Source organism: Lepidochelys kempii, chromosome 3 (genome assembly GCF_965140265.1).
Source record: "Lepidochelys kempii isolate rLepKem1 chromosome 3, rLepKem1.hap2, whole genome shotgun sequence".
Lineage (NCBI taxonomy): Eukaryota > Metazoa > Chordata > Testudines > Cheloniidae > Lepidochelys > Lepidochelys kempii.
This window is the reverse complement of record NC_133258.1, coordinates 17,826,366-17,851,971: the sequence shown is the minus strand read 5'-3', so window position 1 is coordinate 17,851,971 and position 25,606 is coordinate 17,826,366. Positions and strand designations below refer to the sequence as shown.

The 25,606-nt window shown below is 42.8% G+C and overlaps 1 protein-coding gene across 19 annotated transcripts in view; it reads left to right on the top strand.

Annotated features, from left to right (window-relative positions):
• Positions 1-25,606, top strand: part of MFSD2B (MFSD2 lysolipid transporter B, sphingolipid) — an 86,932-nt gene that overhangs the window by 15,120 nt on the left and 46,206 nt on the right. For 12 of the 19 annotated variants that reach the window (XR_012157906.1, XM_073335887.1, XM_073335879.1 and 9 more), the window contains 6 exons: positions 77-200; positions 3,562-3,640; positions 8,423-8,601; positions 19,071-19,161; positions 19,258-19,379; positions 22,241-22,324. Coding sequence is in view for 18 of the 19 variants with exons in the window: in XM_073335887.1 (XP_073191988.1) it covers positions 77-200; positions 3,562-3,640; positions 8,423-8,601; positions 19,071-19,161; positions 19,258-19,379; positions 22,241-22,324 (679 nt within the window). In the remaining variant the exon portion in view is untranslated. The remainder of the gene's footprint in view (positions 1-76; positions 201-3,561; positions 3,641-8,422; positions 8,602-19,070; positions 19,162-19,257; positions 19,380-22,240; positions 22,325-25,606) is intronic. The other 7 variants (XM_073335890.1, XM_073335893.1, XM_073335889.1 and 4 more) reach the window with 3 other exon arrangements.

The following is a 25,606-nucleotide window of genomic DNA, read 5'->3' as shown; positions in this document are numbered from 1 at the left end:
AAAATTAATTTCTTTTTTTGTCAACCCATCAAGATGCTTTCTAATAAACGTGATATAAACATGTCCTTCATTGTAGGATGTTGGGATGTACGCCCTTCATGATTGTGTCCTATTTCTTCATGTGGTACTTCCCTCCTTTTGTAGCAGGAAGAGTTGTGTGGTACCTGACTTTCTATTGTCTTTTCCAAGCATTGACCACAGTAAGTAGATCTAGATTTACAACATTCTCAGCAATAAAATGCTTTCATTTTCTGGCTTTGCTTTATGTGCCTTCTGATTTAGTGTGTTGGGGGTTTTTTGCACCCAGTTTGCACTTTGACTTTCAGTGAGACTTAGAGTTCTAAGTGCTGAAGCTATTTTTGAAAATGAGATTTAGGTATCTAAGTCACTTATTGCTTTTAGAAGGCAATGGACAATCAGGCCCTCAGTTGTGAAGTAGTTTCTAATAGTCTTTCTTGGATATCCCTGGATGGAGAGGCTTGACTTCTCCACGTTGATTTTAACATGAAGGGACCTTACACCAGGCTAGTGGCAATATGTAATTTATGTAGCATCTTTCATGTTAGTGGATTCCAAAGCACTTTTCTGACAGACTGCACACCAGGGGTAATCAATAAGTGGACTGCGGGCCAAATCTGGACCACCAGACACTTTTGAACGGACCCCAAAATCTTCTTATTTAGTTATCGTTATCATTATCGCCAGGACTTAAATTCAGCTGAAGCTGTATATTTCAACCCACCTGGAGTTTCTAAAGCATGTTGGGGGGCTCCAGGAATTACTCTGTCAGAATTTAAGCCCTAATTATCCTTATTTTTTTAATTATTTTCTCTGGAGTCTGGAGCTTTACTGTACCTTGACCAAGAAATTTGGACCTTGACAAAAAATAATTGACTACCCCTGCATGCTATACACATATGGGGTTCACTTCACCCATCACTGAATTGCAGCCACTATTAAGGTGAAACATGGTATCTGTTTAGCAGCACAGAGCAAATCTGTGCAGCAGTTTAGGACAGAAAGTGAAGAATCACATACAACTTGATTTTCAGGGGAAGTCAGGTAGGCCCAATGTAGTTTTCCAGCACATGGATTTTTGCCAGCACATTGGACTTAACGGCTCTCCTCTTGTAACAAGTGCTGTCGGATCTGTTAGGGATGCTTGAGTTTACATCTCATACAAAATATTGTAGCTTCAAAAGTTCATGCACCTAACAACCTGCTGGCATGCTGCTGATTCAGAGCTTGTCTACACAGCAAGTTACTGCACTGCAAGCCAGGGTGCGGATCTTCAGAGCAGCACATGGATGCTGCTGCAGCCCAGGGAAAGTCCTGGAGTAGTACATTCACAACTAAGCCATGCTCCAGGACTTTCACTGTGTTGTAGCAGTGCCATTACTGTATGGAAAGCAGGTGCGCTGTGGATTCACACCCTGGGCTTTCAGCACAGTAACTTGTGTAGACAAGCCCTCAGAGGAGTTCCACCTGTGGCATTCCATCAATACCACTTTCTACAGCACGTGGGCTTTCCTAGAGCAGAGTCTCTCGGTCTGTGGTAAGCTGAGTCCAGGTGACGTGCAAAACAAAACTGGGTTGTGAGAGGAGACATGCACAGGAGTGGGCATGTGTGTATGTGAATCTCTGTTACAAAGTAATCTGCAGATTTAAAAAGCTGGAAAAGCACTAGCTGAGAGCTCTCTGTCCAAATATCAACCTGGCCTGACTGGGCTTAGCTGATTAAATCTCATCTACATCACAGTTTAAAGTAGTGTGGCTGCAGGCCACCAAAATACTTGAACTCCTTAGTGACTTGGACTTTTGTCACTCATGCAGATCATTTGAAGTTTAAGGGTCTGCTATATTTCAGTTTTTGTTTGGGGTATTTGCTCAATTCCTTGTTATTTTCTATGATGATAGATTGTCATTAAGAAACCCACAGTGAGTTTAGATGAGGAAGAATTTTATTCCCTGTCTTTTGAAGGAAAAGATCTACTCCGCCCTTGTAAAATGCTATTCGTGATTTCAGCTTTAAAGCCTGTTTGTACTGAACAAAAAGAAAAGGAGTACTTGTGGCACCTTAGAGACTGACCAATTTGTTTGAGCGTAAGCTTTTGTGAGCTACAGCTCAATTCATTGGATCCGAGGAGTTGAGCTGTAGCTAACAAAAGCTTATGCTCAAACAAATTGGTTAGTCTCTAAGGTGCCACAAGTACTCCTTTTCTTTTTGCGGATACAGACAAACACGGCTGCTACTCTGAAACCTGTCTTTGTACTGAACGTAAGGCATCAGGGCTAGTCAGAAAGAAGGTTTTAGTTACAGCTCAGTAAGAAAACATCAACATTTGCCACATGTAACAGAGGCAAGTATGCACTTTGCATGAGCAGGGTACCATATGTGCTTCCCAGACGTGTTCTCTCCTATTTTATCACATAAAGGGATAAAGGATAGTCCTGTTGGTTTAAAGCATAAGATTGGGAGTCAAGAGGTCTGGTTTGTCTTTCCAGCTTTGCCGAAGACCAGCTCTGTGAATCTGGGCAACTGGTTTAATCTCTGTGCCTCTGTTTTCCCTTTAATAAAATAGGAATATTATTACTTACTTACCTTATAAAGAGGGGTAGTGGTGTGTATTTATTTACATAGCATTGGAAGCTTATTAGGTGCTTCTGATAAATATATAGGCGAGGTCACTGTCTGGAAGGGTTTGCCATCTAAATAGGCAACAGAGAATAGGATGGCTAGGGACAAGAATAAATGCTAGAGCTGGAATACTTAGCTTATGTGTTGTTTCAAAATTTTGGAAGTGATTTTTGTTTTAGTTTAAAACTTCGAGGTGAGAATTTACCCTATATCTTTACTGCCAAAAAGATCTGTGTTTTACAGCAAGATAACTAATACTCTCCTACTAGGAAATGCTAGTGGTAACAAAACTCTGTAGCATTTACCACAGTGTACCTGCGAGAGGCCAGCCATGAGTGGTGTGGTTATAGTGCTGACCTAACCTAGCTACATCACAGAAAAAACTAGTGAGCCTTTTGGCCAGTAGGATTTTTCTTGGGATAACTAACACGCAGTATTTATCTTGCTGTAAAACAAACAAAAAGACTTTCTTGGCCATGAAGACATAGCCTTAGGCAGTGCCTTCACCAGGAAAAAAGGTGCGTTCTTTGTGTCCACTAGGATTTTACGTCATGTTAATTAAGTTAAGAACACAGCTTTTTTCCTACTGAAGACAATCCCTAAGGGTTTTTGGCATCCTGAAAGCAGAGTGGTTTTTAAGGAGGACGTTGAAGGGGCACAAAGCGGAGGCATGGTGTACTGGGTAAGTTATTTATTATTTATGTGACCATAGCACCTAGGAGCCCCAGTCATGGACCAGGACCCGATTGTGCTAGATGCTGGATAAACACAGAAAAAAAAAAGACGGTTCCTGCTCCAGAGCTCTTATAGTCTGGGTAAGGGAGCAAATTCCTGTGCCCAATTACACATTGTTCCAGGCTATCAGAGGAACAGAGTACACTACCCTGTAATGCTTTCCTATGTGGTATTCTTTCTTTGTGTAGTTATTCCAAGTACCGTATTCTGCTCTCACCATGTTTCTCAGCCCAGACCAGAAGGAGAGAGATTCAGCAACAGCATACCGTGAGTTTGACATGGGCTTCCTGTTTTAAATTGAATGTCTTAGTTTGGTTAAAATCCTTTTTATTAGAAGAAGTCTCCTGACATTTGTGTGGCCTAATATTGGGTTTCTAGACTAAGAACTGTTAGGCTCTGATGGAAAAATGGGGCATCATAGGATTTTTTTTTAATGTGCCTTGTAAATATTTCCATCTTCCTGCATGTTTTGCAACTATTAGCCTATCGGATTAGCCACAGACTTTCTTCTCAAGGCATAAGTTAGCCACAAGAAACTACTCTTATCTATAGTGTTTTCTGGATTTCTAAAGCCAGTTGTTACTGTATGAGTAATGGTTGCTAATTATAGGTGATCTGCAGAGGGGAAAAATGGGTGTTGATTATTTTTATAATGATACTTAAATAAGGCCTGAAAGTCTCTCTTTTTTTCTTTTTGCCTTTGGATATTTTATAGTAGAAATTCAGGTCTTGTCTAATCCGTTTTTCATAGAAGACTTTCTGGGTGACAGGACGGCTGGTAGACTTGACATCATAGAACGAAGAAAATTAAATGTGACCAAGAATGAAAGTGACTGTCTAAAAATTATCTATCTTGTTTTGGTTACACTCATTCAACTGTAACACCTATCAAATATTTTGAAAGAAAGACCTCTGTTAAAACAGTCAGTTGATCATAGAATCATATAAATGTAGGGCTGGAAGGGAACTTGAGATGTTATCTAGTCCAGCCCCTTGCTGAGGCAGGACCAAGTATAGACCTCTTGTCTTCCAAAAAGTTCTCCAGGAAAACCATACAAGACTCGCTGTTCCTTTTGTTTTGAAACTAAAGGGAAAAAAAGCCTTAACCCTCCCCTTTCAAACTCATAAAGAACAAATAAGGGCACAGTTAATTCTTCCTCCTCTTCACATCAACTTGAAAGATGTCATTCCTCCCCCCACCCCCCGGGTCTCTCCCCCTTATACGTGAGTAAAACAGTCCATTCCTAGATATCCCGGCCAAGGGCAGTGAAAGTGAAGAGAAAGGCCTGCTATTTTCCTTGGGCCAAATTACTCAAGCACTACATGAAAAACTACATCTTGACTTGCCCTTCAATATTCCCTTAGTGTGCAAGGAATTACTTAGCAGATTTTTTGGGGGGGATTGCTTTTGTTTTTTTTTATTTTATTTTAATTTTCCCCTGGTTGTGCTTGTTTTCTTGCTCACAAGAGGCTTTCTTCCTCCATTTGTCAATCTAATCCTCAACATACTGGCTAGGCTAAGTGTAAAACAAAACTGTGTATGCAGAATGGTATGGCCAAGATTTTGAACAGACACAAATCTGAAATTTCAGAATTGTGGTACCCACAGAATCCATAACTCTTCCCTGAAGTGTGGTACATATGTGATATTTCATGTTATCTAGTATTTCAACAGGAAGCATGGTCTAGTAATTAAACGGCAGGATTGGGAATTGGGAGATCAGAGTTCTGTTCATACAGACAGACTGTGGGAGAAAAGGGAATAAACTTTGGGAAAGTCACTTAAACAGTATGCCTCAATTCCCATCTGCAAATTTAGCATAATACTTACCTCGCAGGTACTGTACATGAATATCTTTGAACTCCTGAAGGGCAGCATGTACAGACATAGTTATCTTATTGTTTATGATTGAGTCTTATATGTCCAGTTATGCAGTGCAGCCAAGTTATGGCGGTGGCATGAATAATAACTTTGAATTTCCTGACTTGTGTGTGGGTTTTTTTTTTAATATTTCTTTGGCACTGAGATTTCTTGCAGTGCTGTCGTTGACAAGGGAAATGGTCTCTTTTTACAAGTTTCAGAGTAACAGCCGTGTTAGTCTGTATTCGCAAAAAGAAAAGGAGTACTTGTGGCACCTTAGAGACTAACCAATTTATTTGAGCATGAGCTTTCGTGAGCTACAGCTCACTTCATCGGATGCATACCGTGGAAACTGCAGCAGACTTTATATACACACAGAGAATATGAAACAATACCTCCTCCCACCCCACTGTTCTGCTGGTATCTTCTCAGAAACATTCTCCTCTTGCTCCTCTGCACAATTCAAAGATCACTGTTTTTGTTTGTAGCTTCTAGACCATCAGCTAAAGGAATCTGTTAAAGAAAAAAATGCAATGTAATATATGCTAGTGTGTTTTTTTAATAACATTGAGGCTATGGCTACACTACAGCTTAAGTTGACATAAATTATGTCACTCAGGCGTGTGAATTAGCCACCCTTCTGAGCAACATAATTTATGCCGACTTAAGCGCTGGTGTGGGTAGTGATATGTTGGTGGGAGAGCTTCTCCTGCTGCCATAGCTACTGCTGCTCATTCGTGGGGGCTGGAGTAATTAAGCAGGCAGGAGAGCTCTCTATTGTAGCCATAACCTGAGAAACAGAGGTTCCTGTTCCTCTGAAAAGAGGTACCACTGCCCTCTACTGGGAGAAGTAGAACTTCTTAACCATGTCAGTTCTATACTGCTGCCCACTATTCAAATGCATGACAAAGGTAGATACTTTCAAAGTTATTTTAAGGCAAGTTCTGCTTAAATTTAAGAAGTAGAACCCACCTTAAAACAGCTTTGAAAGTGCTATTTTCTTGGCTAAGCTAGAAATTAACCATTAAAATTTAAGAGAATATACAACTTCGAAAAAAGAAAAGGAGTACTTGTGGCACCTTAGAGGCTAACCAATTTCTTGTTAGCTGCTGGAAATGGCCCACCTTGATTATCACTACAAAAGGTTTTCTCCCCTCCCCCCCCCTTGCTGGTAATAGCTCATCTTAAGTGATCACTCTCCTTACAGTGTGTATGATAACACCCATTTTTTCATGTTCTGTGTGTATATAAATCTCCTCACTGTATTTTCCACTGAATGCATCCGATGAAGTGAGCTGTAGCTCACGAAAGCTTAAGCTGAAATAAATTGGTTAGTCTCTAAGGTGCCACAAGTCCTCCTTTTCTTTTTGTGAATACAGACTAACATGGCTGCTACTCTGAAACCTACAACTTTGAAATATGCCACATTTTCAGCCCAACATGTCTTAGAAAAGAAAATGCGTTTGCAGGGGAATTTCTATGGCATCTTATGATGGCTTTCTTCTTATCGTATGCAAGCATTAGGTACAGCACTCCTTCACTTTAGAGGTTACAAATGAAGAGGTGGCATTATGATACAATGCGGTGACTCATCTGTAGTTACCCATTGCACCAGATGCTCAGTGATTTTTGAAGCTGTCCATGGCATATCCAATTGAAATCTTAGATTGGGTTACAGCCAAATATTTTAGGTCAGACTCATGTTTGGATCTGGGCTAGCCAGCATTTTTGGTCAGCCAGTCGAGTTGGGAGTGAAATTTGGGGTTGGTGACTTAACCTGAACCAAGAAAACACGTCAGGTGACCCATAAGATCACATCCTCCATTCCATGGTCCTCTCTCTTTGAGAAGATAGCAGCAGTTGTTGGAAAGTCCCACACTGAGAAGAATGAAAGCTCAAAACAGAAAGCCTCTCTGTCTCTCTTAAGTAATGGCTCTGCACCATCTTTCATCTAAGCCCAAACAAGAGTACTTATAACACACATTTGAAACAAAAATGCTCTTTACACAAATCAGAAACTCTCTCTTTAAGTCGTGCATGTTTGGAAACTGAATCCAGTTTGATGAGATTCAATAATGAGAAACCTGAATTTCGGATTTGTGCTCAGCATAGCAGACTTTAAGTCAGTAATGGCTAAGCAACCCAGTTAAGGGGGAAAGAGGATGCTATAGCTATATTGATTATGCATCACTTAGAGTCAGTGATGGTCCATGGATCACAGTTTGAGAAACAATGAACTAGGCAAACATGGCATTATAAAATAACAGAACTGATTGGCTTCATCTCTCTGGAGGCTTTTCACTTAATGCTATAATGCTGAGATGTAATGGACCTATCATTCTCTAGATCCTTAAAATGATGCTGCTCTTAAGATACTTGTCTCAGTGGCGGAAGTAACTCCTGTCCCAAGACAGGAGAACAAGTCAGTTAATTCACATAGGTCATTTCCTACGCAGACAGAAGGAGAGTATTTAGATACCCTGGAGCTTTTGGGCTGATAGAGGGGGTGGTATTCAATTTTGTGATGGCATCAGCTGCTGTCGTCACCAGTAGAAGTTGCTCCGATTAAAAACCACAAAACAAAACACAAAGAGGCCCAACACACATGTGCAGTTAGCACAGTCACATGCACACAGTTCTAAAAGTCTGGCCCTCAGTCACTTTAGATATTAAAACTTAGAGCATACGGGCTTCATGTTCTTCACAAACATCAACTGAGATTGACAGGGTGACTGTGAGATAGGTAAGTATCCATCCCATTTACAGTTAGAAAAACTGGGTACAGAGAGGGTAGGTGACTTGCTAAAGTCACTATCAGACCCAGGATTAGAACACAGGTGTTCTGGCTCCCAGTCCAGTGCTCAGAAAATGCCTCTCAGCATTTAAGCTATATTTTAACTGTGGTCCCCTACATACTTTAGCCCCAGCCATATAGATCTTACATATGTTCTATAGTAATATAGAGGTGGTTGGAGGTGGAATTTCAACTCCATCAAGGGATGCTGACCAGTTGTAACTGAAGTTCAAGTTCTGCTGGTTTTGTTGTTGCCATTTGTGAATGTTCCCTATGTGAAAGGAACATCACTTGCCTCAGTCAGTTTGCTCTTTAGTGAGAGAAACGGCGAGGCTCAGTAACAGCGGGTGAAACAAGCTCACTTCCTAACACATGTTCCTGCTTCCCGTTATAGGAATGACCGTGGAAGTGCTTGGAACCTTGATGGGAGCTGCGCTCCACGGACAGATTGTGGCAAGCGCCCATGCCTCTGATCACTGCACCGTGAATCTCACCATAAACGCTGCTGACTCTTCCAGCTCTCTAAGCAACGCTTCCAACCTTGCTGGGTCTTTGGGCCTCCAGTCTCATGGAGTAAGTGCACGCGGTACGGGGACACTAACCCCTAGGGGAGGTTTCAGTGGTGTTACAGCACATCATCCTGCGGGGATATACACGAGGCTGACATGCTTAAGGTTGGTGACATCAGAACCAAGATAGACACCTCATTTTGAACAAGCCCTCCTGTCTGTTGTCTTTTTAATTGCTTCTTGGTAGGACAACGAAATTATGCCGAGGAGCTTTGCTGAAGATGCTGAGACATATGGCTGCTGAGGAGGTCTATGGCCACCTTTTCTCTCCCCTAAAGACTGGCTTGCTGTTTAAAATAGAAGCCTAATTAGTAGGGCTGTCAATTAGCTGCCGTTAACGCATGCGATTAATGCACAGCACACTTAACGCATTAATTTTTTTAACATGCGTTAATCGCAGACCCTCTGGGTAGGAGGGCTGCATCAGCTGTCGTAGAGAACCTATGTCCAGTCAGGAGCAGTAATGCAAGCTGCCTTCGGAGGGCGGGAAGAGAAGAAGCTACAGAAAGACATGGTTCTCATCCCGGCCGCAGAGAAGTAGAGATCTTGACACACACACACCCCGCCCCAGGGTGACTATATTTCTTAAACTAAAAACAGGACAAACAGGTGCTCACCCGAGCTGCCTGCGCCCCCTCCCCCGACCTGGCAGGGCTCACCTGAGCCACCCTCTCCATACCTCCCGGGGCTGGGACTAACTCCCCCCACCCCATGCTCCCGCATCTGAGGCTCACCCCCCAAGCTCCCCATTGCCCACAGTGGGGTCTCCCCTGCCCCACCTGTATGCCGCCCACAGCTGGGACTAGGGCTGACCCCCACTCCTGAGCCCCATGGGGCTGACCCCAAGCCCCGGACCACCTAGGGCTGATGCTGACCCCCCCAGCTCAGAGCCCCATGCCACCCGCCTCTGGGGCTAAATCCGCCCCCATAGCTCCGCAGTGCCCATGGCTGGGGCTCAATTTCCCCCTGAGTCCTGTGCCACCTGCAGCTGGGGGCTGATCCCTCCCCCAAGCGCTGTGCCTCCCCCAGCTGAGGCTGATTTCCCCCCAGGGCTCTGCACCACCCAGGAGTCAGCTCTGAAGCCAGCACTGCCTGCCAGCGGCAAATTTCTCCATTTCCGGCGGGCGGGCAGGGCTGCCTTCAGCTTACCCCAGGCAGCAGCTGCCTCTCTCTGCTCTGCCTTGCAGCTGGGACAAATGCCCAGTTTTGGCAAAGAAGTGGGAACGGCCCGGGCAGAGCTGAAAAAGGGGCCTGTCCTGGCCAAAACAGGATGTATCATCACCCTAGCCAGGCCAGGCCCTATTGTTCCTGGCCGGCCCCCCATTCCCGGGACCAACCCCCTGGGTCATGCCCCATTGCCCCTAGCTCGCCGCTCAGTCTGGGGGTACCCCATAGAGCAGTGTTTCCCACACTTGGGACACCGCTTGTGCAGGGAAAGCCCCTGGCGGGCCGGGCCGGTTTGCTTACCTGCCACATCCACAGGTTCGGCCAATCGCGGCACCCATTGGCCGTGGTTCGCTGTGCCTGGCCAATGGGGGCTGCGGGAAGTGGCGCGGGCCAAGGGACATACCGGCCGCCGCTTCCCGTAGCCCCCATTGGCCAGGCACAACGAACCACGGCCAGTGGGAGCCGCGATCGGCCGAACCTGCGGACGCGGCAGGTAAACAAACCAGCCGGTCCTGCCCGGGGCTTTCCCTGAACCAGTGGCGTCCCAAGTTTGGGAAACACTGCCATAGAGAATGTGGGCCTGGCGAGCTCAGCCTCCCTGCACCAGCCTCTCCTCCCCTGCAGTACGATGAGTCCCTGAGGTAAAATCCACCCTCCCTTGCAAACAAGGACTCACTCAGCTGAAGGGAGCCCACCTAGCTCAGTAAATGGAGGTGAGCCCAGTACCAGAAACCACCCTTCCAGAAGCAGCAACAAGACACCTCCCTCACCCTCCTCCGGCACAAATCATTGCTTACTTCCCCCCTCCCCTGTCCTCCCCCAACACTGAATGCTTATTTGTCTGAGCGATTGGCTGAACAAGAAGTAGGACTGAGTGGACTTGCAGGCTCTAAAGTTTTACATTGTTTTATGGTTACATGCAGTTACTCTTTTTTACAAATTCTACATTTGTGAGTTCAACGTTCATGATAAAGATTGCACTACAGTACTTCAATGAGGTGAATTGAAGTTTCTTTTTTTACAGTGCAAATGTTTGTAATAAAAATAAATATAAAGTGAGCACTGTACACTTTGTATTCTGTGTTGTAACTGAAATCAATATTTTTGAAAATGTAGAAAACATCAAAAAATATTTAAATAAGTGGTATTCTGTTATTGTTTAACAGTGCGATTAATCGCGATACATTTTTTTAATTGCTTGACAGCCCTCCTAATTAGCAAAAAATAATTATTCTAGCAGTTGCAGCTTTTAGCCCAGCTGGACAGGATACATTTTGCAAAGCAGCAACTGGGGGTTAATTTCATGGACCCCATCCAGAAAGTTAATGAGAGGCATATATCTAGAATCCTGTGTGCTGCTTTGAATGTTTATCCTTGCCAGTGTACAAGAGCTATGAATATGGAGGGGGTTTTAGCATGAATCCAGTGGAAGGGGGGCTTTGTGGCTAAGGCACGGAGTGGGACCCAGTGGAGCTAGGCTGTAGAGTTTCTCTGTAACCTTGGACAAGTCACTTAATCATTCTCTGTTTCAGTTCCCCATTTGTGGAGAAATGGAGGCCATTTGTAACGGAGGGGGAAGAAGAGGCAGTTAATGCCTGTCAAGGTTCCTCCCCCACTCTGAACTCTAGGGTACAGATGTGGGGACCTGCATGAAAAACCTCCTAAGCTTATCTTTACCAGCTTAGGTCAAAACTTCCCCAAGGTACAAAATATTACACCCGTTGTCCTTGGATTGGCCACTACCACCACCAAACTAATACTGGTTACTGGGGAAGAGCTGTTTGGACACGTCTTTCCCCCCAAAATACTTCCCAAAACCTTGCACCCCACTTCCTGGACAAGGTTTGGTAAAAAGCCTCACCAATTTGCCTAGGTGACTACAGACCCAGACCTTTGGATCTTAAGAACAATGAACAATCCTCCCAACACTTGCACCCCCCCTTTCCTGGGAAATGTTGGATAAAAAGCCTCACCAATTTGCATAGGTGACCTGTCATAAATATAAAGGGAAGGGTAAACCCCTTTGAAATCCCTCCTGGCCAGGGGAAAGCTCCTCTCACCTGTAAAGGGTTAAGAAGCTAAAGGTAACCTCGCTGGCACCTGACCAAAATGACCAATGAGGAGACAAGATACTTTCAAAAGCTGGGAGGAGGGAGAGAAACAAAGGGTCTGGGTCTGTCTGTAGTCGTCTTGGCCAGGGACAGAACAGGAATGGAGTCTTAGAACTTTTAGTAAGTAATCTAGCTAGGTATGTGTTAGATTATGATTTCTTTAAATGGCTGAGAAAAGAATTGTGCTGAATAGAATAACTATTTCTGTCTATCTTTTTTGTAACTTAAGGTTTTGCCTAGAGGGGTTCTCTATGTTTTGAATCTAATTACCCTGTAAGATATCTACCATCCTGATTTTACAGGGGGGATTTCTTTATTTCTATTTACTTCTATTTTTTATTAAAAGTCTTCTTGTAAAACACTGAATGCTTTTTCATTGTTCTCAGATCCAAGGGTTTGGGTCTGTGGTCACCTAAGCAAATTGGTGAGGCTTTTTATCCAACATTTCCCAGGAAAGGGGGGGTGCAAGTGTTGGGAGGATTGTTCATTGTTCTTAAGATCCAAGGGTCTGGGTCTGTAGTCACCTAGGTAAATTGGTGAGGCTTTTTACCAAACCTTGTCCAGGAAGTGGGGTGCAAGGTTTTGGGAAGTATTTTGGGGGGAAGGACGCGTCCAAACAGCTCTTCCCCAGTGACCAGTATTAGTTTGGTGGTGGTAGCGGCCAGTCCAAGGATAACGGATGTAATATTTTGTACCTTGGGGAAGTTTTGACCTAAGCTGGTAAAGATAAGCTTAGGAGGTTTTTCATGCAGGTCCCCACATCTGTACCCTAGAGTTCAGAGTGGGGGAGGAACCGTGACATGACCACAGACCCAAACCCTTGGAGCTGAGAACAATGAAAAAGCATTCAGTTTTTTACAAGAAGACTTTTAATAAAAAGTAGAAGTAAATAGAAATAAAGAAATCCCCCCTGTAAAATCAGTATGGTAGATACCTTACAGGGTAATTAGATTCAAAACACAGAGAACCCCTCTAGGCAAAACCTTAAGTTACAAAAAAGATACACAGACAGAAATAGTTATTCTATTCAGCACAATTCTTTTCTCAGCCATTTAAAGAAATCATAATCTAACACGTACCTGGCTAGATTACTTACTAAAAGTTCTAAGACTCCATTCCTGGTCTATCCCCGGCCAAGACAGAATATAGACAGACACACAGACCCTTTGTTTCTCTCCCTCCTCCCAGCTTTTGAAAGTATCTTGTCTCCTCATTGGTCATTTTGGTCAGGTGCCAGCGAGGTTACCTTTAGCTTCTTAACCCTTTACAGGTGAGAGGAGCTTTCCCCTGGCCAGGAGGGATTTCAAAGGGGTTTACCCTTCCCTTTATATTTATGACAATGCCTAAGGCCTGATCTAAAGCCCACTGAAGTCAGCTGAAAGTCTCCCATTATGTTTGATAGGTTTTGGATTGGACCATTAGTCTTGAGCACTGGGTTTTTCTCACGTCTTGAGTTATTAGTGAAACAGCTTGCTTGTAAGGTTGTGACACAGTTACTACTGCTACTTGCTGTACCTGCTCTATGACTGTTACTATTTACATTGATCTGATCTGTCCATTTATCTGTCAGCTGTGACTGGCTCCCTCCAAGGGAGACGTCCTTGACCTGATTTTGATCTCAGTTGCACCTGTGTAAATCAGAAGTTGCTTCAGTGAAGTCAATGGCATTACACTGGCATAAGATCGTGCAAGTGAGAGGAGAATCAGGCTACCTGTGTATCTTTTTTCATTGCTGCTAAGCAGTTGGAATAGGGCGGTTCTAATAGCAAATTAAGTGTCTTTTCCGGTGTGGGCTTTAACAAGACACAAAACATTGTCCCAGCTTTCATTGTAACCCCTAGTGGGCATTTCATCCTAGCCCCTTAATGACTCTGAAAAAGTGATTCTGAAAAAAATTTGGGGGTCATGGTGGATCAATCAGCTGAACATGAGCTCCCAGTGTGATGCTGTGGCCAAAAGAGCTAGTGCGATCCTGGATTGGATAAACAGGGGAATCTCAAGTAGGAGTAGAGAGGTTATTTTACCTACATATTTGGTATTGGTGCAACGAATGCTGGAATATTGTGCCCAGTTCTGATTCCCACAATTAAAGAAGGATGTTGATAAATTGAAGAGGGTTCAGAGAAGAGCCACGAGAACCATTAAAGGATTAGAAAACCTGCCTTATAGTGATAAAATCAAGGAGCTCAATCTACTTAGCTTAACAAAGAGAAGGTTGAGTGACTTGATTACAGTCTATAAGTATCCACATGCAGAATAAATATTTAATAATGTGCTCTTCAGTCTGCCAGAGAAAGGTTTAACACTATCAAATAGCTAGACAAATTCAGACTGGATATAAGGTGTAAATTTTTGACTGTGAGGGTACTTAACCATTGGAACAACTTCCCAAGAGGTGCAGTGATTCACCATCACTGACAATTATTAAATCGAGATTGGATTTTTTTCTAAAACATACACTGTAGGAATTATTTTGGGGAAGTTCTATGGTCTGTGCAATACAGGAGATCAGACTAGATGATCACAATGGTCCCTTCTGGCCTTGGAATCTATGAACAGATGAATTTGCTCATATCACAAAATTGCTATACAAATTGACAAGTCTCTGCACAAGATGTTTTCAAGAGAGGACTGGCTGGAGGCGTGGCAGGGCAGGGTTAAAGTGCAGTGGCAGCCTTTTGCCTTGCGGTGCCTGCTTTCATTAGTGCTGTTGAGTAACCCCTGTCTTCCAAATCCCCTAAACAGCATTAAAGAAAAGAACCAGACATGAGGTCATGTGGGAATGTTTGTGTGTGAAAATCCTAGCATTGTTGGGGCTAGGGGATATTGTGAGTAGAAAGGGCTGTTTTGCAAAGTGTTGAGCTCCAAGTGATTTTATCTTCAAAATTACAAAAAAATGATAATGTGGAGGACAAGAAGTAGTTGGGGCCAAATCTTAATTGTCTCCATTTCAGGGATGTGACCCCACTGTTTTAGTCACATGAACTTCTTCTGACTGTGCTGTAGGGGACAGCATGATGACAGACAAACAAAATAACCACAGTAATTAGCTATGACTTTCCCCCCTTGCTTTAATAATATAATAACAAAAAACAAAACAGAACACAAGCAGTAAGCAATTGCTACTACAGATACAATCTCTTCTGTCTGTGTTTCTGTGAGGAGCTCTCAACAGAGAGTAGACCAGTGATACACAAGTACTCCTTTTCTTTTTACTCAGACCTCAGAGCTTCGAGAGCCAAATTAGTGATCAATATTGCTCCAAAGAGCCACGGTAGTATGAATTCATTGTTTCATTCTCACAGCAAAATGGCTGGCTCAGTATTATTATTTTATCAATTACAATTGGTTAATAACATGGTAAAAGCATCCTCATTGGTTAATAACTTAGATTGGTTCATAATTAAATCACACAATGTTTTAGTATCACGTGCTGCAAAGAGCCGCAGGAGACACATTAAGGAGCCACTTGCGACTCACGAACTTCAGACTGAGTATCATTGGATTGGTTAGTTCCCCCCAGTGGGAACACACTTCTCCAGGAGAATTAAGACCGAAGTACATTTTCCCAAAATCAGTAGGGAGGCCTGTCTCAGTGTATCATAAATAACTAAAACAATTTATAGATGGGCTAAGGAATTTCATTTAAGGAACAGTGAATCCTGTTTGGTTTGTCATGGATAACCTAACCAATTTAAACATGGGCAAAGGCGAAGAAAGCATTTAACCTAGTTACTTAAAAGGAAGCCATTTAAGGAGCAGTTTTGAGACAGGAACATTAATAAATGTTCAAGAATCTTAAATTCAAAGTACAATAGAACCTCAGAGATACAAACACCAGAGTTACAAACTGACTGGTCAACCACACACCTCATTTGGAATTAGAAGTACACAGTCAGGCAGCAGCAGAGACCCAAAAAAAAAAAAAAGCAAATTCGGTACAGTTCTGTGTTAAATGTAAACTACTAAAAAAAAAAAGGAAAATTCTAAAAAAAGATTTGACAAGATAGGGAAACTGTTTCTGTGCTTGTTTCATTTAAATTAAGATGGTTAAAAACAGCATATTTCTTCTGGATAGTAGAGTGTCAAAGCCGTATTAAGTCAATGTTCAGTTGTAAACTTTTGAAAGAATAACCATAACATTTTGTTCAGCGTTACAAACTTTTGAGAGTTACGAACAATCTCCATTTCTGAGGTGTTCGTAACTCTGAGATTCTACTGTAAATCCTGCTATTTTTTCTCTTTTTACCAAGATTAGCTCATGTCTCCTTTTGGAGTTCACAGTCAAAGCAATCTAGTTTTTAATAGAAGTTGTTAATGCCTTAAATTACAATAGTATTTCAAGTCCATTAAAATTATTACAAGAAACAACTCTAATCCCTTGGCAATGCTCTTACAGACTCTATCTCACCAACAATGCTGAAGTCTCAATGATGTCATCGTGCTGCAGAAGCAGTGCTGAGCTGGAAGGTTGCTGTATTGTTGCTTCTTTGTTCTTCTTAGCTGTCTGGTTGCTGCTGTGTGCTTGCTTGTAGAGATGAGGTGGCCAGGTTGAACTGAGTGCATAAGAAAGCAGAACCATGTAAGAGCATAATAGCACATAAGAGTTTGTAAGAACAAGCATGAGAACAGTGCATGTCCCACTTCCGAGGCATTTATGCTTTTTGCATAAATCTCACTGAAGGTGGAAGAAGCACACTTTTCAGGGCTTGGCTGGATTCAGATATCAGATGCTGTTGGCTTTCATTGGGATTGCCTTGGTAGCATCTTCATCTCATGAATATGCAGTCTGTTAATGCACATGCAGTAGAGCTGTAATTCTTCAGCTTTATAGTTGTATTGACTTTTGGCTTTGTGGCAGGAAATTCTCAGAACATCTTTAGAGTTTTAACTCTCTTTTATTCAGTTCATTTTCTGAGCGATTTCTTTAGTTCCAGCAAGGTTTTGAAATTGTTTCATAGAAGTCAAAACACAGTCCAAAAATTATTTCAGCTGTTCAAAGTCTTTTTTTAATTTAAATTATTATTCAAAAGAGTCTTTAAACTTAAATGATCATCAAATAAAGTATAGTCTTTTCTTCTTAACAGTCTTTGCAGAAGTTTTTCTTGTCTTTTTTGAGTTTGGCAAGATGTTTAAGCTTTGCCAGGTAACTGATTAATTCCCCAGTGAATATCAATATTTTATACTCAAATGGTTTCTTATATTAACCTGTTACAGCATTCAAATGACCTTGCTGTATTTGTACATAAAACATCTTACAAGTCACATAATAGTAGTCTCAGGAAGTTGCTATTTGAAGAGCTAGTTTTAGATACAAAACATTTGCGAATACGCATCTCAAAGGAAGCATATAACATCTTAAACAGTTGAAGGACAACAAGGGTTTTCCCCATCAAGAGGAAAGATGAGTCAGAATTAACCAATATCTCCTGTAAAACATTTCCCAGCCATAAATGTTCTCCTTGAAGTTTAAAGAATGAAGACGTTAAAGTTTTGTAAAAGAAGTCAGTTTTGATTAGGATATTTCTAGAATTCTTTGTGTGGGGTTTAAAACTAAAGATTTTCTCTCTGTAAAGATGTGGGGGAAAAAAGCCCACTTTTATGACTTAGTTTACAGCTCTGAAAACACATCCTAAGCATAACTACTTATCCTGAATAAAGAATAGCCTTACATTCATGTGTACAACCATGGCTCTTTCTAAAACATAAATATCTAACAAAGTTTGGTTTTTTTGAGGTAAAGATCATGTCTGTACCAAACTTTTATCTTGGACATGGAGGAGGTGGCCTGTTCTTTGAGAAGATGCCATTGTTGGTTAAAGTTTTTTTTTGACCAAATGGTTCCTAGATTTGCAACCTACCATTTGTAGTATATTCATAGGCTTGTCAGAACTTTATTCTTATTTTTTGATAATTTCAATGGCTAATATCAATGTTTACTTTTTAAGCATTTTTTCTACTTTTATCAATTTAAATTTTCACAGTTGCACAGTTTATGGGTTTTCGGCATTTTTTCTATTTTAATCTATTTAAATGTTTGTGGTTGCGAGAAATTATTGGGGGAGGGACAGCTGGGAGGGGTCAGACAGTAATTATTTAATGACTGTAGACAATGAGATTCAAAAAGTTGAAGCTCTGTAAGGGTTAAAACACAAATTGTCAACATTATATAATGTCAGAAAATACAAAGTAAATATGCTTATATCAAACTTTACTAAATTTCTCAAGCAGTGTTAGGAAGGCTTTTGTTACTGTCTCACATGACTTTCTCATAAACAAACTAGGGAAATAAAGCCTAGACAAACCTACTGTAAGGTGGAACTGTGGCAAAGAGAGACTAAGTGACTTGCCTCAGATCACACAGAAACTCTGTAGTGGAGCAGGAAGTTGAAGCCAGGTTGCTCCAGTCCTAGGCTAGCATCTTAACCACGGGACTGTCCTTTCTCTCCATTGGGCACCCTGACACTGAGGTATCCAAAATCATCAGTCACTTTTGACAATCTTAGCCCTGGCCCATAAGCAGTGCTGTTAGAAATGTGGTTTCAAGGTATAAAAGCCAAGGCAATAGTTAGCCTACCATAGCCAGTGCTTAATTTGTGCCAGGCCTTGCCCGGGCTGAGCCCCGTCTAGGCTTGGCAGTTCATAGCCCCAGCACCTCCAGGGTGGCTGCATCAGTTATGAATGTAGAAAACTTGCTTGAGCCCCGGCACCTCTTTCATTACAAATTAAGCACTGACCATAGCTGACTTAATTGGAAGACGTGGATGCTCAGCAGCACTGGGGATTGGGGCCTGCTATTTTTACTTTGAGATGTCAAAAGCAGGGCTGGTTTTGTTTTCCCAAAAATATTGTCAAGGTCCGCTCACACCTGGGTCTCACCTTACCTTAACCTGAAAAATTTGAGGGAGCTAGGGTTCCCCATAATGGTCGTAGCTTGTGCTGACCCCTGGAAAATATCACTTTGTAAAACGGTAGCCTGCTCTGGTCAAATGAATAGCACGCTTATATCCTAACATGGCACAATCCCCATTGTTTTGTATGTAAATCTTGCCCAGGCTGGTATTAAAATTATTTCTATCTAGGATCTATAATTTGTCTTTTCTCAATGTAGTGGTCCATTTACTTTTGTTGAGCCAGAGCAGTGCAATCAGGCTTTTACTGTCCTTATCTGTAATAAGTCTCTTTCCTTTTAAAGAGAGAACTCTACATGATTGCAGCGGGAGTAATAGGAGGGGTGTATCTATTCGGCATTCTCATCCTTTTCATTGGAGTAAAAGAGAGAGACGGTAAGTTAAATTAAAATACGTCTGGGTTTCAGAGTGATTCTTTCCCACTTAGGTTTGGAAAATATGACATTATTTTATGTATTCCACCCCTTGTAGATCCTTACGCCTTAAATTCAGACAAAGCAATTCCTTTCTTTAAGGGACTGAGACTCACAATGAAGCATGGTCCGTACTTGAAGCTTACAGCTTCGTTTCTTCTCATCTCAACAGCCATTCAGGTAACTCCAGTCTTTGCAAGTCCATGCATCGGACTTGTTCTACCCACAGCATGAAAGAGTCAGAAGCAGCAGCTGGAATGTAAATAGCCCTAGACTTGCAAGTAGAGCTGGTGATTCGGTAGATTGTGTTTTTCCCCTCTGAGTCAATATGGAACTAATGCCCTGCTGTCGTGCTAAGGGGCATTGTGCTGCTGGAAGTAATATCTTTCAAACAAGAAATAAAACCTAAAGCCCTGACCACTTATTAAATACTCTATAGCTTTTTTTTCATTAAAGGCCCAGTTTGGCTCATTATATTCTACCTACCTAAAATCTCCTAGGTTCAATCAGCTAGGGAATACTTTTTCACTTCTCCCAAAGCTGTTCTGCAGTGCGTGCTGCATTAAACCATTGCCCTGTGTGACTGTGTTTTAATAGTATCTGAAGTGGTTCCTATAGTTTTTTGGGAAGGAAGGCACTATGTAAGTGTAAGATGATATTCCATCACCCAGGCATACAGTACTACTTCTGGTTATAACTAGAGCCACAAAATTCAGATCTGGATCGGCTGCTATATTTTGAACCTCCCAAAAGAAACACAGTGAGGCAGCATCACATCGATAGATGTATAAAAACCTGAAACTGATAGATTCTCAACCCACATTCCCCAAAGTTCAGTTCTATTTTGATCCAGGATTTTGAGATCTGTGCTCATCTCCGTTAATCGTTTCAGTGTGTTTCCTTAGGATTCATTACCTTAATCATTAGGGCTCTATCAAATTCACGGCCATGAAAACCATGTCATGGACTGTGAAATCTGGTCTGCCCCGTGAAATCTGGTCTTTTGTGTACTTTTACCCTATACTATACAGTATACTATACTATACAGATTTCACCAGCGTTTCTCAAACTGGGGGTCCTGACCCAAAAGGGCGCCAGACGGGGGTCACAAGGTTATTGTAGGGGGGTCACGGTATTGCCACCCTTACTTCTGCGCTGCTGTATCCTTCAGAGCAGAGCAGCTGGAGAGTGGCTGCTGGCCGAGGGCCCAGCTCTGAAGGCAGCAGCGCAGAAGTAAGGGTGGCAATAACATGGACCCTTCCTCCCCCCCCCCCCAACCCAATAATAACCTTGCAACCTTTCCAGTCCCCTTTTGGGTCAGAACTCCTACAACTACATATCTGAAATAATGAAATTTATGATTTTTAAAATCCTATGATTGTGAAATTGATCAAAATGGATCATGAATTTGGTAGGGCCCGATTAATCATCATCTTTATTTTTTTTAAAAGCAGATCATAATATCCATGTTTTTGGCACTAGTCCATTAGCCACATGAACCATCAGTCAACCGGCGCTGTGACACTATGACAAGAGTTATGCTTATAATGTACTCATACTTTGCTTGCCAACTGTCGTGGCGAATTAATAAGTCCTGTGGAAGGACTGTCACTCCTCCATGGCTTTGTGCTTGTCACAAAGAACCTCTGAAAATATGTTTGCAAAGAAATAGCCACATTTCCTGTTGGCATGGATTTGGGTTCAGTTAGCAAGGCTTCCTGATTGTGCATCTGTCAGTTTTTGCTTGAGGGACAGGTCTGAGACTGAGAGACGGTAACACAGGCATCTCCCCTCACATCAAATAATGTAGTCCGTCTGAGCAACAACAGGCAAGGGAAGATTCAGGTAGGCTCCTTGGGATCCAGACTCTTACAGTACTCACTCACTTAGGCAGCATGTGGCCTGGCATGGCACACAGCTGCCTGCAGACAGTCACCTATTGATAACACCCAGGGAGGAGGAGGTACACCCTGGGCCCATCTTGTACCCTCAGGTCTCAAAGAGGCGGGGGAAGGCAGGCAGCAGCTGGGAGCTCTCTTGCTCCAACTTGGCTGGTATGTGCAGCACAGGCTGCTGCCTGTCTGGGGAGAGGGGGTGTGTCGTTTTGGAGTGGGGGCAGAGGGTGAAGGGATAGGGAGACATAGTTCTGGTGGATCTGACCCCAATATGGTGTTTTTCCACCATATGAAATGAGACCACAGCAGACTATGACACAAGCTGGAGAAGGCATTGGGGAGGTGGGAGGGAGCAGAATACTCAGCCTAATTTGTACATAAACTAAAAAAGTTGTTAATTTTTTGGCCCTTAAAGGAACAGTTCACCAAGGTTCCATACAAGACACAGATTCTTCTCTAGGCCTTCCACCTTCCCAAAATAACCAGAAAAGGGCCTGGACCAGGACTTCAGTTCCAAGCCTCGCCCTGAACTCTCAAAATCCTGGATGATAATTCTTGTGACTCACCTATCTGTATAATAGACAGGAACTGGATCCTCCAACCCAAACAGTACCCAAACTTGTGGGCAGTTCTGATCCTGAGCTAGGGCCCATGTACAAATATAAGCAACATGATTAAGCCACTCTGGATCAGTTACTGCACTTCAGAGGGTTGTCATGATTAATTTCAGCTGAGGGGGAGAGTAAATTGCTTAGGAGCCATGGCTTTAATTAAAAGATGCATGGTATTACTGTCTAAGAGGCAGTCTGTGGAAGGGGAATGAAACTTTTTTCAGCAAACTGCTGTCTGTAACTAACCAGTTACAATAGGCAAACTCTAAGGTTGTAAATAGACTCTTCTCTCCTTCCAATAAACTAGTCTTCCATATTGCAACCTACTAGTTCGATACGTTCAGGACCTGATCCGTCTGTCACTTTACCCCAGCTTTACCTTGACATTACTCCAGTGTCTTCAGTGGAGTTACTCCTGATTTAAACTGATGTAAGTGAGAGCAGAATCAGGACCGAAAAGCTTGGATTTATTTAATAACTGATTTGTTATAGGTGATGTAATGAAATTCTTTTTGATGTTGTCTTCATTGCACAGCTTGAGCAGAGCAATTTTGTCCTGTTTTGCACCCATGCAGCCAGTCTTCACAATCACTTCCAGTATTTAGTGGTGACCATTTTGGTGAGTTGCACTGAAACAAATGAGTGGTTTTTGGGGGGAGGAGTGAGAAGCAGGGCTGAACTTTGTTTCTTTGACAGAGGGGGGTGTTCAATGGAGCAGCTTGCATTTAAGCAGCTCAGGTTAAGTGACTACAAATTGTTAGTACCTGTGGGCTGTTGCAATGAGTTTGATCACCATCCCATTCCTAGCGGACATTGTGGAACTTGTAGGGAGAGGAAAGGTCTGGAATATTCAATTTATTTCTTAGTGTTCACATGTACCTACGAGCCACTTCCTGCCTCTTGAAGCCACTTCCTGCCTCTTGTGCATGAAGGCAGGTCTGGAATTTTAGCTTCTGTTTCCCTCTCACCAGTCTGATATGCCAAGAATTAAACAAGTTTCCCTTGTGCATTCATACCTGTGGGCCCTCTGTGCCAGGCAACCTGCAGGGATAAATATTTAAAGTATTCACAGATGCAGTGAATTGCTGTATAAAGGCATCAGTGCTGCTTTACAGATACCTTTACAGAGTCCTCTTCCTTCGCGCTCTTGGGTGGAGTTCTGTCCAGACTTACTTACGTGGGTGTTCCTCTTGCTACCAAGCTACGAATTGCTCCATTAATGCATGCCTCCCTCTGAGTGTACGTTGGTGAAATGCTGCAGCTCTCATGCTTCTGATTAAAGCCCTCCGAGGACAAACAGAAAGTTTAATGTGTAATTGCTGGGGTATGTGTCTGCTGAAAATGCTTCATGTAGACCTTTCCCTTTCTTTTGCCTGGCCTTTTAAATACTGTACCAAACTTTGTCAGAGAAGCTCCTGCTTGCTCTCCTTTTGGGCCTGGATTCTGCCAGGGGGACTGTTTGGGGTATCTGAGAGGAGCCTTCATTGTTTCCATTTTGCCCCCCCCTTTCCTCTTCAACCTTTTTGATGCTTCCTTTCTTACATTAAAGCACTGCAAAGGCTGATCTTTTCCAGTGACTAAAATTAATAAGAGGTGGAACAAAGGCCCACTTCTGCAAGTGCTGGTCCCTGTATATATTCCACTGTGGGCTATGCATGCACTCCATGTGCCTGAGACTGGATGATTCTTGTTAGTGTCCGTTAGTCCTCATGTGCACTCCTTCCCTCCTTGTGCTCTGATCTGAGGATGTAAGCAGCCATGCGGACCAACTGCCTCTCCAGTTCCTTCTTACTGTTTCATGGTCTGAGTCTGAACTTTCCAGTGTCCACAGGGCTGATCCTCCTTCATCAAACCTGTAAATATTATAAACTGTAAATACCGAATATAAAAATTCTTTGTTAGTTTATTAGATAATCAGGTTTCGGGGAACAAGTCCCCCTTCCCAGTATGGGACTCCAGTTATGGGCAGGATTCTGGCCTTCAAGAACTGTGTCTCCTGTCCCTGTTCCTTCCCAAGGCAATGACCATCAGACATGCCTCTGGTGCTTCAGAGAAGCTCATATCTCTGCTAAGCGCAGTATCTGTCACTCCTCCCCACGCTGTGTAGTAGTAAAGTTTTATGTTTGTATTTTATATAGTTTAAAATAAAGAGGAATAATGTAGTATGTATTGAACATATTGGTGTATGATTTGATCATATCTGTCAGCCACCCTTTTTGAATAGCAGAAAGGAATGGCCTAATGGGCATTGGTAGGGATACATCAGCCAGAATCTGTGTCTGGACTAATTTCAAGGCAGTAACAGATCCTTTGAGGGTCACCAATTTGTTGTAGGTTTAGCATTTTAAAATAAGTAAAGGAATGGCACGATTGTTTTCTTTTGCGTTGCAATTTGATGTTCCTGTTCAAAATGTTCTGCGTAAATTAATTCTGTTTTGTGTGTAAATGAGGAATATGTGGGTTAAGAAATAAGTGTGAAGGCCATCGCTGAACCAGATATGGTCTAAGGAGGAACCGGAGACAGACACAAGGGTGCCAGAAGGCTGCAACATGCCCCTATTGAAATGTCAAAGGAGGGCAAATTAATGACTCTAAAAATAAGACAAGCACCTATCAATGGGAACAAATATCAGTAATCAGTAATCAAAACCAGCATGGAATAACTCCCTAAAAAAATTAATAAAAAAACAAAATAAAAAATAAAAAAAACAATTTAAGAAAACAAGCACTTGTCAAACAATTGATTACAGCATGACGGTGCAAAACTCATCGGTCCCAATGAAGGAAAATCACTGTATAAACAGGGGGCCTTGCCATGAAACTTTGGGTCCGTCCTGCCAAGACTTCCCCGGAGCACCGTATCGTGACCAATGGAACCCGGCTCCTCCCTACTCGTGATCAACCTAGCTGGCCACTAGATTGATCCGGACTCTGGACTGGTAACTATAACATCGACTGGCGGGACAAGCATGGGAGTTCAGGCCTAGGAAACACCTCATGGAGCCAGACTGCGCTGCACAGTGTTTTGCGGCGTTGAGGAGCATGCTGCCCAGCACTAGCACTTCAGACACAGTGACAGGCGAAGGCAGAGCCAAGCATTCTTCCTCTCAGGTTCACTGCAAAGGCAAGAAAGCCTCTCCAAGGCTGGAGCAATATTCCCCTCTAGATCCACTTCTACAAGTGTGTAGGGGAACCAGCCCTTCACACCTGGGCCAAGGAAACTTGAAAACCCATCGAAGTCATGGTACCGACCCACAGGCTGCAGAGATAGAGGGTGCCTCCCCTTCAGCACCATCGGCAGCAGCAGGACCGTTGGTGCTGAGTCAAGAGAGGCATGAACCTAGACAGTCTGACCTGATACTAGCAGAGGGGCCATTGGTACTAATGCACACTTCTGAGCCAATGCTGAAGGTTAACAGGGAGAAGACGCTTCATGAGGGCAGATATACCCTTTCGGAGGACATCACCATCCTGCCAGATCTGGAATCTCCCATCTTATCAGGCCCGGTTCTTACAAGGGAGATCACGATACTATAGGTCCACAAACATTATGAAAGAAGTTGATTTCCTGTTCCCTTTACTAGTCAGGGTATTTCCTCATTGACAGTTCCAACAGCACCACTTCTGGAGATGGAGCCCATATTCTCTTCGCCAGGCAATTCTGATATGGGAGAAGGACCGTCATCACTTCCTCCAAGACATGTCAGCCTTGATAGAGGTTCTAGAATCTCCTGGGGCCTGCCATTACTGCATAAGTTGGGGTACCCCCCAGGACTAATGGTATTCTATGCCTTGGGGTCCAGATGAACCCATACTGGACCCTTCACATTGGCCCTGCTGGGGACCATGGGACCTATGCATGCATTATCCTGTATCTGTACAGACCCACTGAGACTCTCCC